General features: G+C 39.2%; 1 protein-coding gene across 1 annotated transcript; it reads right to left on the bottom strand.

Moving 5' to 3' along the window:
* Positions 1-4,173: 4,173 nt before the first annotated feature.
* Positions 4,174-10,809, bottom strand: spp1 (secreted phosphoprotein 1). The gene is made up of 8 exons (XM_026297673.1): positions 10,705-10,809; positions 7,250-7,321; positions 7,075-7,119; positions 6,917-6,991; positions 6,553-6,615; positions 6,320-6,433; positions 5,008-5,346; positions 4,174-4,592 (listed from the first exon to the last, which is right to left on the bottom strand). The coding sequence occupies exons 2-8, from the start codon at positions 7,301-7,303 to the stop codon at positions 4,233-4,235; spliced, it is 1,050 nt and encodes a 349-aa protein (XP_026153458.1). The 5' UTR covers positions 7,304-7,321; positions 10,705-10,809; the 3' UTR covers positions 4,174-4,232.
* Positions 10,810-14,413: the final 3,604 nt, after the last annotated feature.

Here is a 14,413-nt window from a genome sequence, read left to right as displayed (position 1 = left end):
CTAAGTCTCTGTCATGTCTGAATTAATTCTTCCTCCCCACTAGATGGCGCTGTTTGCTATAGGTTTAGTTAAACTACCCTTTGGAAAAACTTTATGCTTCACAGAAACAAGCATGGCAGCCATTTTCACAACAAGGAGATTGCATGTTGCTTTTCTCTGTGTCCATCTCGTTGTGTGAAGTCCCAGAGAAGCTTTGTTTGTAAGTTTACTCTTTTTAATTGTCGTTTTCAGAGGCTTTGTGTCTATTTGTTAATATTTATATATTATAAGCACGTTCCTCTTGCATTATAAGGACAGAATAGTCTCCAATAGAAGAAATACTGAAGCTTAAATTCTATCTGCCTAATAACATCAGATTTGTTGCTTTATTTTTTTCACTGACACATTTTTACACAGAAGATACAGTTGCCCATCTGTTGAAAAGAAGTTAACCTTGCAAGTAGCAGCACATTTGCTGGAGGGTGGGGTGGAAGCTCGCCATGGGCCCGTTAGACTGCATGTAGGAGGGTGGTGAGAGCCAGGGTGGGCAGGAGGCTGTAGCCAGCCTGGGAAGCCCACCATGGGGCTGTTAAGAGTGTTTGAGGGAGGGTAATGCTTATATTCATTATTCATCAAACGTGACAATTGCAACTTCTACCCCACCTGAAGACATTAATCTCGATTCAGTTCTCACCGAATATCATGAGCTTACACAGGTATTTACAAAAGATAAAGCCCAGTCATTGCCTACTCACAGGCCATACAACTGTGAAATAGATTTGCATCCTGGCATGCCACCTCCTAGCAGCAGGTTATACAGTCTCTCAAAGCCAGAGAGAGAAGCCATGGAAAAATACATGTGGATCAAACTCTAGGGCTAGAGGTACGCTCCTGGATCTCTCATGCTGTCATCCTGGACCATGCTCGACCTCCAAAGGTCTCCAGGAGATGACCTTTGGTTTTCTGTCAGGACTGTGTCGTTTCTCTTTTCCCCTTATACGTATCTTTCTTACCACAGATTGCTGTGAGGCAGTTTGGTCGAGTGGCTGATTAGGCGCAGCTGTGTGCGAACAGCAATCAGCCACTCTACTTAAACCACACTTCCCTGCCTTCTGGTTGTTGGAAGATCCTGTGAGGTGCATGCTCCCACTTCTGTGTCTCTAGAACTTCAGTTTATGTACTTCAGATCTTCAGTGATTGTGCCTCAGTTCATTAGTACCTCAGTTATATTCCTCAGTTTTGTAGAGACTAAATAAATCATTCTTGATTTCTGCCTCGAGTTCTGTCATTTTTGCATATGGGTTTAGCCACTAAACATAACACATGTTCTCAAATCCCACTGCAGAATTACAAAACTGTGACTCATGGAAGAATACAGTAATCACACTTAAATTACTGTATTGTTGTTTTTGTTCTTTTATGTTAGTCATCTACATAAAAGCTAACTGAGGCATATTTCCAGTTCTTGATGAGCTGTCAGCAGCACTCCCTGAAGGAGCAGCACAACACCAGATTAAAGAGATCAGGAGAAGTCATTGTTCAACAGCCAAAAAACAGTTTAGAAACACTAGATATAGACGTCTTTCAGGGGCTATGGAGACAAAGATAAACAAAAATCCACAAATCTTCAAATTTCCTGAAACTGCAACAGGTAGTCTACATATTACAGCTTCAACATTTCTTTAATTTTTAGAATTGATATTTTCTTAATTGATATTGATATTTTCTTATTCTACTTTCTTATTCTACTTTTTTACACAGTCAGAGGAACGTGCAACTCTGATGAAAAAATATGATTAACATAGACCTACAACAACAAAAGACAAAAAGCGTTATACCAACCCATCTGCATGGCTATAAACATTCACATATAGCTGAAAACACACACACACAAGATGTTCTAACCTGCTATTTTCTAACAGCTATTTTTACCAGACAAGCAAATGGAAAGTACATTTAAACAGGGAGTAAGCAAACAAATAGAAGTGTATCTGACTTACAATATTTGATGTTTAAGTCCATTATTCTTTCCATCATGAAGACTAAGTGGTTAATTTGTAGGTATGTAGGTATGACTGATTTACCAGTCCTTCCACCACTGGGGGTTGCTGTTTCACTCCTGAAATTTTTTTAAACAAAAATCGGGTAAGATGATACTACAACTGTCAGTCAGAAGTCAGGGTGTACCCCTGACTTCCACCCGAAAGAGAGCCAGGATAGGCTCCAGCAGATCCCTGTGACCCTGGTTAAGGAATAAGCGGGTAGAGATAATGGATGGATGGATGATACTACGATGATAGATTAGAAATTATAGGTTATGTGGCAAATAGAATCAAATCTGTGTTTAATCAATGATGGCCAGTCTTGCTTGCCAGAGATCCAACAAGAAAGCACACACAGGAATCCCCTCTGCCAACATGCACTCCTAATAAACTACTTGGCTTTTCAGATGGGCATGTCCTTGCACATTTATGTTGCTTTGGATCTTTTGCTCAAGTAATCTTTGTTAATCTTTAACTAAGTCCGTCTTCTCTGGGTCATGATGATAATAAATCAAATCATGCTCTGTCATTGCACAACTGAACATAAATCACTTCCTGCAATAATGTTTTTTCCAACATTTCCATTAGCTTCATTGCACAAGTCAGTTTTGTAATTATTAAATAATGAACACCATACACACCATATATTAAAACTATTTAAAGTTGTTTATAGCACACATTCTTCACAGTTCTGCACAGACTCAGACCACAATGTGATGTAAAACACAATAGGGGTAAAAGTGATGGATGAGAAGATAAAATCTAGACAAAACCTGTGTAATTCATCCACCCATCCCTCCATTCTTTATACTGCTTAATCCAATTCGGAGGGTCACAGTGGGGGCATGAGCCGATCCCAGCTGTCTGTGGGCGAAGGGTGGGGACTCGACAACCTGGACTGAACACCAGTCTATCACAGGGCGGGCACATAGAGACAGACAAACACTCACATTCACGCCTACGGGCAATTTAGATTCAACAATTAGCCTAACCTCAAACTGCATGTCTTTGGACAGTGGGAGGAAGATGGAGTACCCAGAGAAAACCCACGCAAACATCAAGAGAACATGCAAAGTGCATGAACTCCGCACCGAAAGTGTGGTGTTCAAATGGGATTCAAATCCAGAACCTTCTTGCTTTTAGACAACAGTGCTCTGGGTAATTTAATTTGAGATTTTGGAAGTTTTATCTCTTATATTTATATACTGAACATTTCTGTTTTCATTCACGTCATGTAAGTATGAATGAAGTTGTCCTAAAATGAATATATCACTTGTTACTAAATATTACTATTTCATTCAGTATCATGAATGGCACACATAAGGGTCCAGTACAATCATAATTCCATGACTTTATTACGCTTTTCTTTTTTATATAATTTCACCAGCCTCCATGTCTTTGCATCTATTAAAATGATGAACAAATGTACATAACCAGAATCCCATTTTATGAAAAAGAACTTTTATTGATATTTTAGAAGTGGTACAATATGATACATTACAGTAAACAACACAGGACAGACAACATGTAGTGTAGGTAGAAATTGTGCAAATGAACAGGACTGTTGGATATACTGTATATGTGTACTACATCTATACCTAATTAAACCTTGTACCAGATGTTGATTTCCTCCTCATTAACATCCATTTTATCTACACTAGTAGATTTGATATTAGCAAGTACCAAAGATAAGCCACAAACAAGCAAATGTATGGCTTTATGTCAAGTTCAAACTTTATATTGCTAGAAATGATTACTAGTATTTAAATAAACTGTGCAGCTTCTAGACTATCAAGTCAAATCCATGTAGTTTTGCATACTGGACTTAAATTTAGTGTTGTGTTCATGTAGATACATGAACACAACTGCGCGTTAATCAGTGGTAAGAGACAGGAGAAGGAAAAGGAGCAAAGGTCATTTCTTTATCCTTAAAAGATACATCACTTATTCTCCTCTGTGGGGTCAACCTTAGGGTTTACCAAGATGACTTGACCACAAGATATGGAAAATAAAGATATACTACTTTATTTAAACATAACTTACCAAATCACAAAATTTTTTGGCTGACTACATTAAAAAAGTAAAAGTAATAATTTAGCAATTGTTGTCCCTGCAGTGGAAAGTGGCTTTAGAGGGGAGTTTTTGCGACTGGTTGCAGAGTGCACCCATTATCTATGCTGCCGTCCACATTGTGATCTGAATGGGCGGAGTTTATTTAGCTGAGATGACCAGTGGCATTTCAGTGGTATTGTCAGGTCCTGACCCATCTTTATCTGAGTCACTCTCATTGCTGTCACTCTCATCTGATTCACTGCTCTGGTTCTTCTCAGCCTCCTGGCTGCTGCTATCACTATTGCTGTTGCTTTCCTCCACCTCCTCCTCCTCTGGGTTACTTGAGCTCTCACTCTCATTGGTGGTGCTTGCTTCAGTAGCACCATCTTCCTCCGGGAGAGAGGCCTGGCGGGGGCTGTGGTCCTGGTCCTGAGTGGTACCAGAAGATGCATCTGGGCCCTGGTTCTCCATCTCAGGAGTGCTGGTGTCCTCCTCAAAGTCAGAGTGGACCTGAATAGCCTGAAGATGAGGCAGCAGAGAGATGAGAGGATTAGGTGAATTTGTCTGTCTGATAGTTAAAATTCTAAAATAAAACAAAGCTCTAAAAGAAGAGGTTTAAAGGAGAATCCAAGTATTAGCTGAAGGGAAAGTGAAATTTAAGTAAAAGCTGGTTTTACATTTAGTTAGATTTAGATTTTTGTAGAAGGAATCTATTCATGCACTTGATATATGTGAAGTTTTGTCCACATTATATTGTAAACCTCCCTGCATATGCTTAAGCAGCAGTAATGGTAATGAGTTTGAATGTAGCAGTTCCATGATTACTGGACAGTTGCTTGCTACAATTCCACTTTACATCAGCCTAACACCACGCTGGATTTAATTTGAACTCTCGATGGCCAAACTCTCTCACAAAGCTCAAATTAGCCTATACCTTATACACCTTCAGTGACTTCTCCACCTCATTGCCGTTGGTTTTGTCATAGGCCATTTTCTTTCCTGTTCCGACAAACTCGTAGGACTTGTAGGGAACAGGGATCTTGTGGTAAGATTTGTCCTCCACGTAATCGATGGACTTGTAGTCACTGGGGTGGCCTCCCAAATTGTCGCCGCGCGCTGCATCAGTGTCAGTGATGATGGTCGGTATGATGGGCTCCACAGTGGTTTCAGCCACGGGTTCATCTGTGACAATCACAGGGGTAACAGTAACAGGAGCAATGGTGGAGGACTCGTCTGACTCAGAGCTGGATTCATCCTCCTCCTCCTCAGTTTCCTGAAGATACAGAGGTGAGAGGTGAAATGTCAGTGGGTGGACAGTTAAAAATGTGATAGGGTGATGCAAGTAGCAGGTTGAGTTGAAAATTATCAGTCATCAGCTGTGTCATTGCACAGTTCATTATTTGTCAGTCCTATTAGCTTACTTTGCCTTCTACCAAACATTTATACATTCCAGTATTGCCAGATTCATGTTTCCAGCCCCAAACCCTTTCAAAGGCCAAAGTCAGTAACAGCAGCACAGAACAACAATGCAATGCCACCACCTACTGGATGACAGCAGCACTCAGCATGGGAGCACTTCAGTTAGAAATTCATCCATCCATCCATCCATCTTCTATACCCGCTTTTCCTGGTTCAGGGTCACGGGGATCTGCTGGAGCCTATCCCAGCTCTCTTTGGGTGAAAGGCAGGGGTCCACCCTGGACAGGTCACCAGTCCATCACAGGGCCACATAGAGACAAACAACCTCACACACTCACACTCACTCCTATGGGCAATTTAGAGTCACCAATCAACCTGACATACATGTTTTTGGACTGTGGGAGGAAACCAGAGTACCTGGAGAAAACCCACACAAGCACAGGGGGAACATGCAGACTCCACACAGAAAGGCTCCTGATGGGTTTAGAACCAGGAACCTTCTTGCTGTGAGGCAACCGTGCTAACCACTAAGCCACCGTGCTGCCCCAGTTACAAATAACTGGACTTCTATAAAATACTTTAATGTGAAATGTGCTGTTGAGTACTTCTACTTTTGGTATGTCAGGTAAGACTTTTACTTATAAAATATATTTTCACTATAGTATTTATGCTTTTGCTGCTGTTGAGTTTTATGATTTGCTAAGTAAGGTTGATTCTATGATATCAGCAGCCAACACTGTCTACCAACATCCAGAAAAATACAACACCTCTGTGCTGTATATGTAGTCAGATCTGTTAATGGTATGGTAATATTTACTCAAACTCACCTCTGTTTCATCATCATCATCATCATCATCTTTTTCACTGTCCTGGCTTTTGACAGAGGCTGCATTTAAGACTGTGCTGTCAGATTTGACTTCCACTGGGGCCTCTGCTGCCACCTTTTGTAAAAATCATCGAACCACAGAGTCACAATTAGAATGACAGTCTGCAGACATGACACTTTCTTTATCAAGATAATGATCACTTTGATTAAAACTGCTGATTAGGCGTCTCTCACCTCATCTTCATCGGAACTCTCCTTGCTCTCGTCTGAGTTGGCAGCAGCTGGTGCTACAACATTCTACAGCATCAAAGAGACACAACACATTCAATCACTTTCCCTGCTCAGCCAGTTCCCAGTCAATAAAAAGAATTAGTGGGTGGGTCTTTGGTCTCGTAGCATAGCAAAATGAACTGAAATGAAAAAACAAGTAAATCTGACACATTTTTGCTACTAATGTCATAATTTTTAAATGAGCATGTGTATCCTGTTACCTCCAAATGCCCATCATGTGCAAACTATAGATTGCAAATTGCAACATTGTACAGTGCAGATATGTAGAAAATACAAGGGAAAAAGAATAAATTAAAAAATATTCTACCTGTACTGGTGCTGCACGGGTCTGAGGAACCACAGCTGCCTGTTTCCTGAGGGCTGGAGGTGCTGGTCGTCTCACCTGTGGACAACATCAGTCAGTGGATCTCTCTCTCCCTCTCTCTCTCTCTCTCTCTCTCTCACTTTATACATATGGATACTCACCACTTCTTCAGAGCTCTCTGAACTACTGAGAGACACCTTTTTTGCCTAAAAAGCAAGTAACAAATATACACAAAATTAATTAAAAACTAACAAAATGTCAAATACATTCAGCCAAGTTGCTGTTCTGAGTTCAGCTAGCACTAGCTTGAGGTTTTTGACAAAGGCAGCAACTCACCGGTCGGCAGAGAACTGTGGCGAAGAACAGGACAAAAAGAATGGCCACTTTCATTGTGTCACAGTTTGGAGTCTAGACAGGGAGAAAACCAGCATGAAAAACCAGGTTAAAAATCACACAACAAAGCATCATTGCATAACATAAAAAAACAATATAACATAGTCAGGATAAACAGAAATACAAGAAACACAATGACATGTCAAACTGGAGTCTATCTCGCCCAGATTCCTTCCTAAAAATGGAGACTGCATGGTCACATGACTGTTAACTAGCAGTGCATTTCACAGGAAGTCATAACATTCTTAATTACAGACCTAAACAAGCGGTTAGGTGTCTTTGACAACTTTGTTTCAATACAGAGCAATGTTTTCTCTGTCATCAGAGCAGGAAAATCACATCACTTTGGGGGTTTGTTAAACTATGAGATGAGATGTTTTTGGTTGACTCTGGTCAAAAAGATGTGAGAAAATAACCAGTGTGATTTAGAAAAGGATGAAATTAGTCTGTGCGTATTTGGGTGAAAAGATTTAAGGGAGAAAACCAGCATCAGCTAGTGATACTACTGTCTGAGTCTGGCTTGTGTTTGCATCAATCATTTGGCAAATCACTCTCTAAGGAAGTAGGACCAGTGTTTAAAGTTTACAGTCATATTGTGTCCCTAGCATAAAATGAATACACCAAAAATGTCTACTGCAGCAACTATTAAATCACCTTCTACAAAACCTGTTTTTAAGCCTTGCGGAGTAGCTATCTTGAAATCAACCAGATATCTATTTAAGGGTTCAGGGGTTTTTTACATGATTGTCAGATGCAACAACATGTTTGTTCATCTCTTAGTACTTTGATTTAGGGTTAAGAGTACCTGGAACTACTTTATAGTTAAAGTAATTCCTCAATCAAGAATTACCAGTGCATTTATTTGGGCACTGTTTGACAATGTATATTGTATGTATCTTTTATCTCTGCTGATGTGACATACCCTCAGTCTATCAGTCTGTTTTACTGCAGGTATTACACTTAGTTAACTAGAGCTCTCAAAATCTTACTTTTTTCTTTTTCCCTTCCCTGCTGTAACAAGCTCTAATTTGGGGGTATTCTGTGGGAGGAGCAGTCTGAGTGTCTGCTTCATTCTTTAATGACGTACTCTTCCTATGCTGTGCAATTCACCAAGTTATAACTGGAAAGCCACACTGCAGCTGAATCATAACAGACGCCCATATGGCTCTATGCAACTATGTATTTCTGTTTGTCTTAGACTTTTGAAAGTAATGATGTTTTTCGAAAGCAAAGACGTTTTGTTTGGTGCTCATTAAACTGTCTTGGTATTAACATATGGTTTCAGAGTTAAGGCTAGAATTAGTATTGGATAAGTTTGGTGTTAGGACCTATGGAATGTCTTACGTTAATGAAGTGTCCTTATAAGCATGTCAGCGGGGAAAGTAATTGTGTATGTGTTTCCTTGTAAGGAAGAAGTCTCAGATCTGGCAGTAAGTCACACATAGCTTATTTTGAAAGAGAACTGAGGAGATGACAGGATGACACCTATCTTTGACAAATCAAACATGTCAGTCCCTGCTCTCAGCAGTTTGTGCTCAGGTGATTCAGACTGCCAAAAGGGAATGCAAGTTTTAATAAATTTAAATGACAAATGCACTCCTTCCCATGCTTGGAACATCTTTTACAATATTTTTTACACATTAAAAATCAGACAGTTAAACAGCTGACTGAGCTGGTAGTTACACTGTATGGGTTTTGTTACTGAGGATGGTTAGTCAGGATTGATTTTGGTCATGTGACACATTATCCACAGGTTAGTTTGCTGTTGCTCACAGTTTACCCTTTAGTGCACTGACACTAATAAGCCAGTATGACACTAATGAGCCAATCAGCACAGTCACCTCAACGTCACCTTTGATGAATCACAAGTGACCTTCAATGACTGTAAAATCTTTTAAAAAAAGATCTTGAATTGACAGCATTAAAACGCAAAGCTTTTTTTGCTTTTGTTTTACAGCTATAACCAAACTCTCCTGTGTCACCACAAGTTTAAAGCTACATGTAGTTTTATTGATTGACTGACTTTTAAATTTTAAAGTGTGTTCAAAAAAATTGTTAAAATGAAGATGGAGTTTGTTGAAAGAATTTTAGAGTTCAGTTGTATTCTTTAAGAAATGTAGTTTACAATATCCCATATCTCCATTTTCTATACCCACTTATTCCTTAACCAGGGTCACAGGGATCTGCTGGAGCCTATCCCAGCTCTCTTTGGGTGAAAGGCAGGGGTCCACCCTGGACAGGTCACCAGTCCATCACAGGGCCACATAGAGACAAACAACCTCACACACTCATACTCACTCCTATGGGCAATTTAGAGTCACCAGTAAACCCACGCAAGCACATGCAACTCCACGAGTTTGCATGTTGCGAACCCACAACCTTCTTGCTGTGAGGCAACAGTGCCAACCGCTCAGCCACCATGCTGCCCATCCTATATCATACTTTCAATATTATGTCTGTTATTGAACCCTAAACCAATTTTCATTAAAAAAAAAAGTTGATGTTCTCGACCTGTATTAAATTTTAAATCAACTGCCCAGATGAGTTTTAAGTATTTTCTAGAAATGAACATCATTGAATTGCAGCTTTACAATGAAAACAAATAACACTTTTTAAAAGCATTTTAAATAAGATGATTTGTACATGATTTGTTTTTTTTCTCTTCTGAAGAAGAAAGCACTAAATGTAATTATAGAATTCAGTATTTTTAATGAAAGCTTAAGAAAATAACATATAATTCAATAGATTTGTTAAGAGACATTGTTGTGGTGTGGCTGTGGATCACATTTGCAAAATGTGTTTTTTGTTTACCTACATTTACAATGAATAGAATTCCACAAAGACTATATACTCTTCAGTGTCCGAAGCATGTGCACATTCACATTTTCACTGTATGAAATAGATGGACATTTGATTCCAAAACCATGAACAGTCCAAACTGGGATGTGCTGCAGTCTGCAGTCACAACAGCATTAGTGGGGCTAATGATGGTGCCAGGTAATGAGGCCTGGCTCCAAAGATGTTGGATGGGAATTAAAAAATAGGGAAATCATTTCTTTAGGGACCTGGAAAGAGCCATTTCCAAACTGCTGTTGTAAGCACAACATATATTTGAAATCATTTTAAACCATAGCATTAAGATTTCCCTTCATTTGAACTAAGGAGCCCAAACTATAAAAAAGACTCCAGGACCTTTTTTTTGTCGAGCATTTGAAATGCATGAGAGATCTTGCATTCCCACACTGCAACTTTCTGAAAGTTTCATTCTTCAACCTTCAACCAAACATTAACTTGCACTCCTATCTTTCATTAAACCACCAGTGTTGCAGAAGAAAACCACCCTCACACACTGCACAAAGTAAACATATTGCTCAGTTTGTTAAAAGATTCATGCTGACCTTGTTTGCAGTCAGTGGAAGCTCTGGGAGTATGTTGCGCAGATGTGGTTTGTCTTCAGTTTATCTCCTGGGTTTCCCTGGACTTTGTTCGCTGCACGGTGATGCTGCTGTGGAGGAAACCGAGGATACTGGTTGGCTTATAAATCCTCCAGACTCTGGCAGCATCCAATCGGCTCAGTGCTTGTGATGTCATGAAGTTAACCGCTCTGTGGTCCACCTCTCTTCTCTCCCTCCCACTCTTCCTGTGGTTGGTGCTGTGGTGGTGTGGGGGCAAATACGCACACACAATGCAAAGATAAGTACATGAATAAAGACATGTAGACACTTATAGCCCAGACAAAAACATGTGAATGTTTGAGGGGCGGGGGGGTGACAGTGATTCAGTTTCCTCACAGACAGAAGAAAATCATCTGAGTTATGTCTCTCTGGATAAATCAGAATTTGTCCGCACCAGACAGAGCTATCTGTTTTGAACAGGAAAAGGTTTTTTTTCCTGTATAACTTCATGATAGAATCAGACCAGATAAAGGAAAGTGAAACTAGGGGAATAAATGAAAACACAATGTGATCAACAAGTACACATGCTAAGAATACAGTAAGAACACAAAACTGAATAAATACAGAGACAGGCAACATAACACTGGGAAGGTGTGAAAAGGAGCTGGTCTTAGTGCTTTTAACCCTTAGAAGTCTAGGACTAGTAGAATGTCATGTGATTTGATGATGCATGATGGCAGACTCCTCATCTGACAGGGTAGTGTAACATTAGCTACATTAAAAAGGCAATAAAATGAACACTCACATTGAATGTGTCAAATAAATTATTCATCAAGATCATGTAGTGTGTAACCTTTACACAATCTTGGCTAAATGTTTATTATTATAACTATGATGACAAGGTTATTTTAACCAAGAATATGATTTTTTTTTTTTCTAAACCTGACCAAATTGTTTGTGGTCCTAAACCTTATAAACTGTGATGACTACGTAATCATGATGTTTATGACTTTTCCATGACAACAAACAAAAATCTGGTACACTTGCTGGTGGAACGATCATATGGCGTGTATGAGTGTTACCATATGACCTGTACCCCTGCCTTTCACCCAAAGAGAGCTGGGATAGACATGACCATAATTAGAATTAAGCGGGTATAGATAATGAATGAATGAATGAATGAGTGTTACCATAATGACAAAGGTTTGGGACATGCATTGCAAGCAATGTACATTTTTTGTTCAGGTTGGAGGGCGTCCTTAGACATTTACATTTGCTATTTAGCACTAAACACTAGCTACAGTTGAAGATGATTGGGATTAGTTTTGTAAGTACTGAATTTGGTATTAAACCAAAATACTGGACAAATTGAAATTTTGACATGATGATGGTGCTAGATGAAAAACCTTTTTTTGAACATCCATACCAAATTTCATACCAATCCACCTACCCACCAATCCACATTCAAAAGTTGTCAAGGTATATCACTCAAAATCACAAATGTTAACTTCATGGTGGTACTAAACTTAAAGACCAGAGATCACCAAAGTCATCACATTCATCTTTTTAGTGCCACAAGATATAATGCCACATTTATTGAAGATGGGAATTCCATCGCCCAGTGGACCCAAAAGCCTCCAGTTTACGCCACATCAGTCTTAATGATTAATTACAAAATTGTCCAAAATTTGCACCAGCTCCTCTGTTTGTGCAGACAGAAAATGTATGAAATGATGTTTTTTAAGCTTATGTATTTGTATACATTTATTGCAATGTTGTATTTTTTCAAGTTGCTTCCATTTCTTATTAGGCTATTTAAATAGTAATATTCTGTCATGGAAACAAAGTAAGGTAGGGGTGAAGCCCAGAACTATTTTTATTATTACATGGTTTTTGTTTTTTTTTTATTCATTATGTGGAATGTATGAAAATATATTTTTTAAAAAAACAAACATATTACTGTAACATATTCATATTGTGTTTTTTGCCCAACAAAAACCCAAAGATGTTGAGTTTACTAAGACACTTTAATGCAGTACAGGGTCAATAGGGGCTCAAAACACACTTTTCTCCCAGGCCTCATAATGGGTTAATGAGACTGAAGTTCCATATACAAATACATGACAAATCATACATTCTCTGCACTTTGTTACAAGATAATTACAGACAGTTGCATATTTGTATTACAAATCGTGGGCATAATTAGTTATGCTGAATATGTTAATGAATCTTTTACTGAAATTGACTCAGTCTTATTATATCTTAATATAAAACTAGTAAATCAACTAGTGATTGCTGAAGTGCAGATACACAGGGAAGTATACAGAGTATGAGCTGGAGCAATGTGTTATTAAAAACATGTTCTTTTAATATTGCCATTTTCCCAGTGTTTTTCACTTAGATCATTTTCATGTTGCCTCAAATTTGCTTCATATTTAATATATGGGCTCATCATGATGTTTTATATCATTTAAAAGGAAAAAAAAGATGAGCTAGTGTTGCAGTGATGCATCCAGACAGGCATGCATTCTCTGAATTCTCTGAAGATGAGTTTGTTGTGTCAGGATCTGAACCTGGGTTCCGGTTTTGAGCCCTGCCTGGCGTCTTATTTTGGTTAGTTTCCTGTTTCTGTTCTGTTTGGTTCCAGGTGGCTTTATGTTTCTGTTATCATTAGTAGATTGCTTTCACCTGTGTCTTGTGTTTAGTATTTAAGTTCTCCGGTTTCCTTTGTTCCTCGCTGGATCATTGCACTGCATTGAGTTAAGTTTACCGTACCTGTGTATGAGTGCCTCGTATCTGCCCTTGCCTGCTTGCCCGCCGTGCGGCGGAGAATTTTGGTTTACTGCCTGAGCCTTGGAATAAAAGCTTGCCCTGTTGTCTGCACTTGGGTCCTCATCTTGTTCTCTGGTCTGCACTACACACCGACGCTTGACATGTTGAGACGACAGAATCATTCAATCATTTTGTTTCCCCTCAATAAAACCTGCAATTAGAGTAAAATGTCTGTCTGTGAAGATGTCTGGCACAGTGTCATATGGGTGCTTATTCATTATATACATGTACATATATTCACATGGAGCTGCACAATTGTGTACTGTACATTTAAATGCAATGGGATGTAGAACCAGACACATACAGTATATGCATACCTACATATTTTAATATATCTAGACACAAACTATCAGATGAACAATGCACGGACAAACTTAATTGCACCAATTTGATATCTAACACATCAGAAACATAACATTGGATTACTTTTCTCCTATGATACCAACTATTCTTTTACAAAGTTCACACATACAGTATCTGGAGTCTGGCATTCTGTCCATCCATCACTTATTCCCACTGCAGCCAATTCCAGCTGACTCTGGGTAAGAGACTGGGAACTGGACCAATTTACCTAACTCATACTTGCTTGTGTTTGGACTCCGGGAGGATCCCAGAGTACCTGGAGAAAACCCATGCAGGCACAGGAGGAACATACAAACTCCATACAGAAAGACCCCAGTTTTGAAACCGATACAACCCAGAACCATCTTGCTTTGAGGTGATGGTGCTAACCACTGCACCACCATGCGAAGGTGCTACAAAATATAAAGTCTACTATGCCTCTCAGGAGGAGGGTCGTCGTAAGCGACAGAAGTCATCTGGCACAACAGATCATGTTCCCAAGGGTGTTGTCAGACAGCAAATGTCCTTTCTTTTTTCT

The sequence above is a fragment of the Mastacembelus armatus genome, chromosome 12 (genome assembly GCF_900324485.2).
Source record: "Mastacembelus armatus chromosome 12, fMasArm1.2, whole genome shotgun sequence".
NCBI classification, from domain to species: domain Eukaryota; kingdom Metazoa; phylum Chordata; class Actinopteri; order Synbranchiformes; family Mastacembelidae; genus Mastacembelus; species Mastacembelus armatus.
Note: the sequence above shows the minus strand (reverse complement) of the source record. Positions and strands in the feature narration are given on the sequence as shown.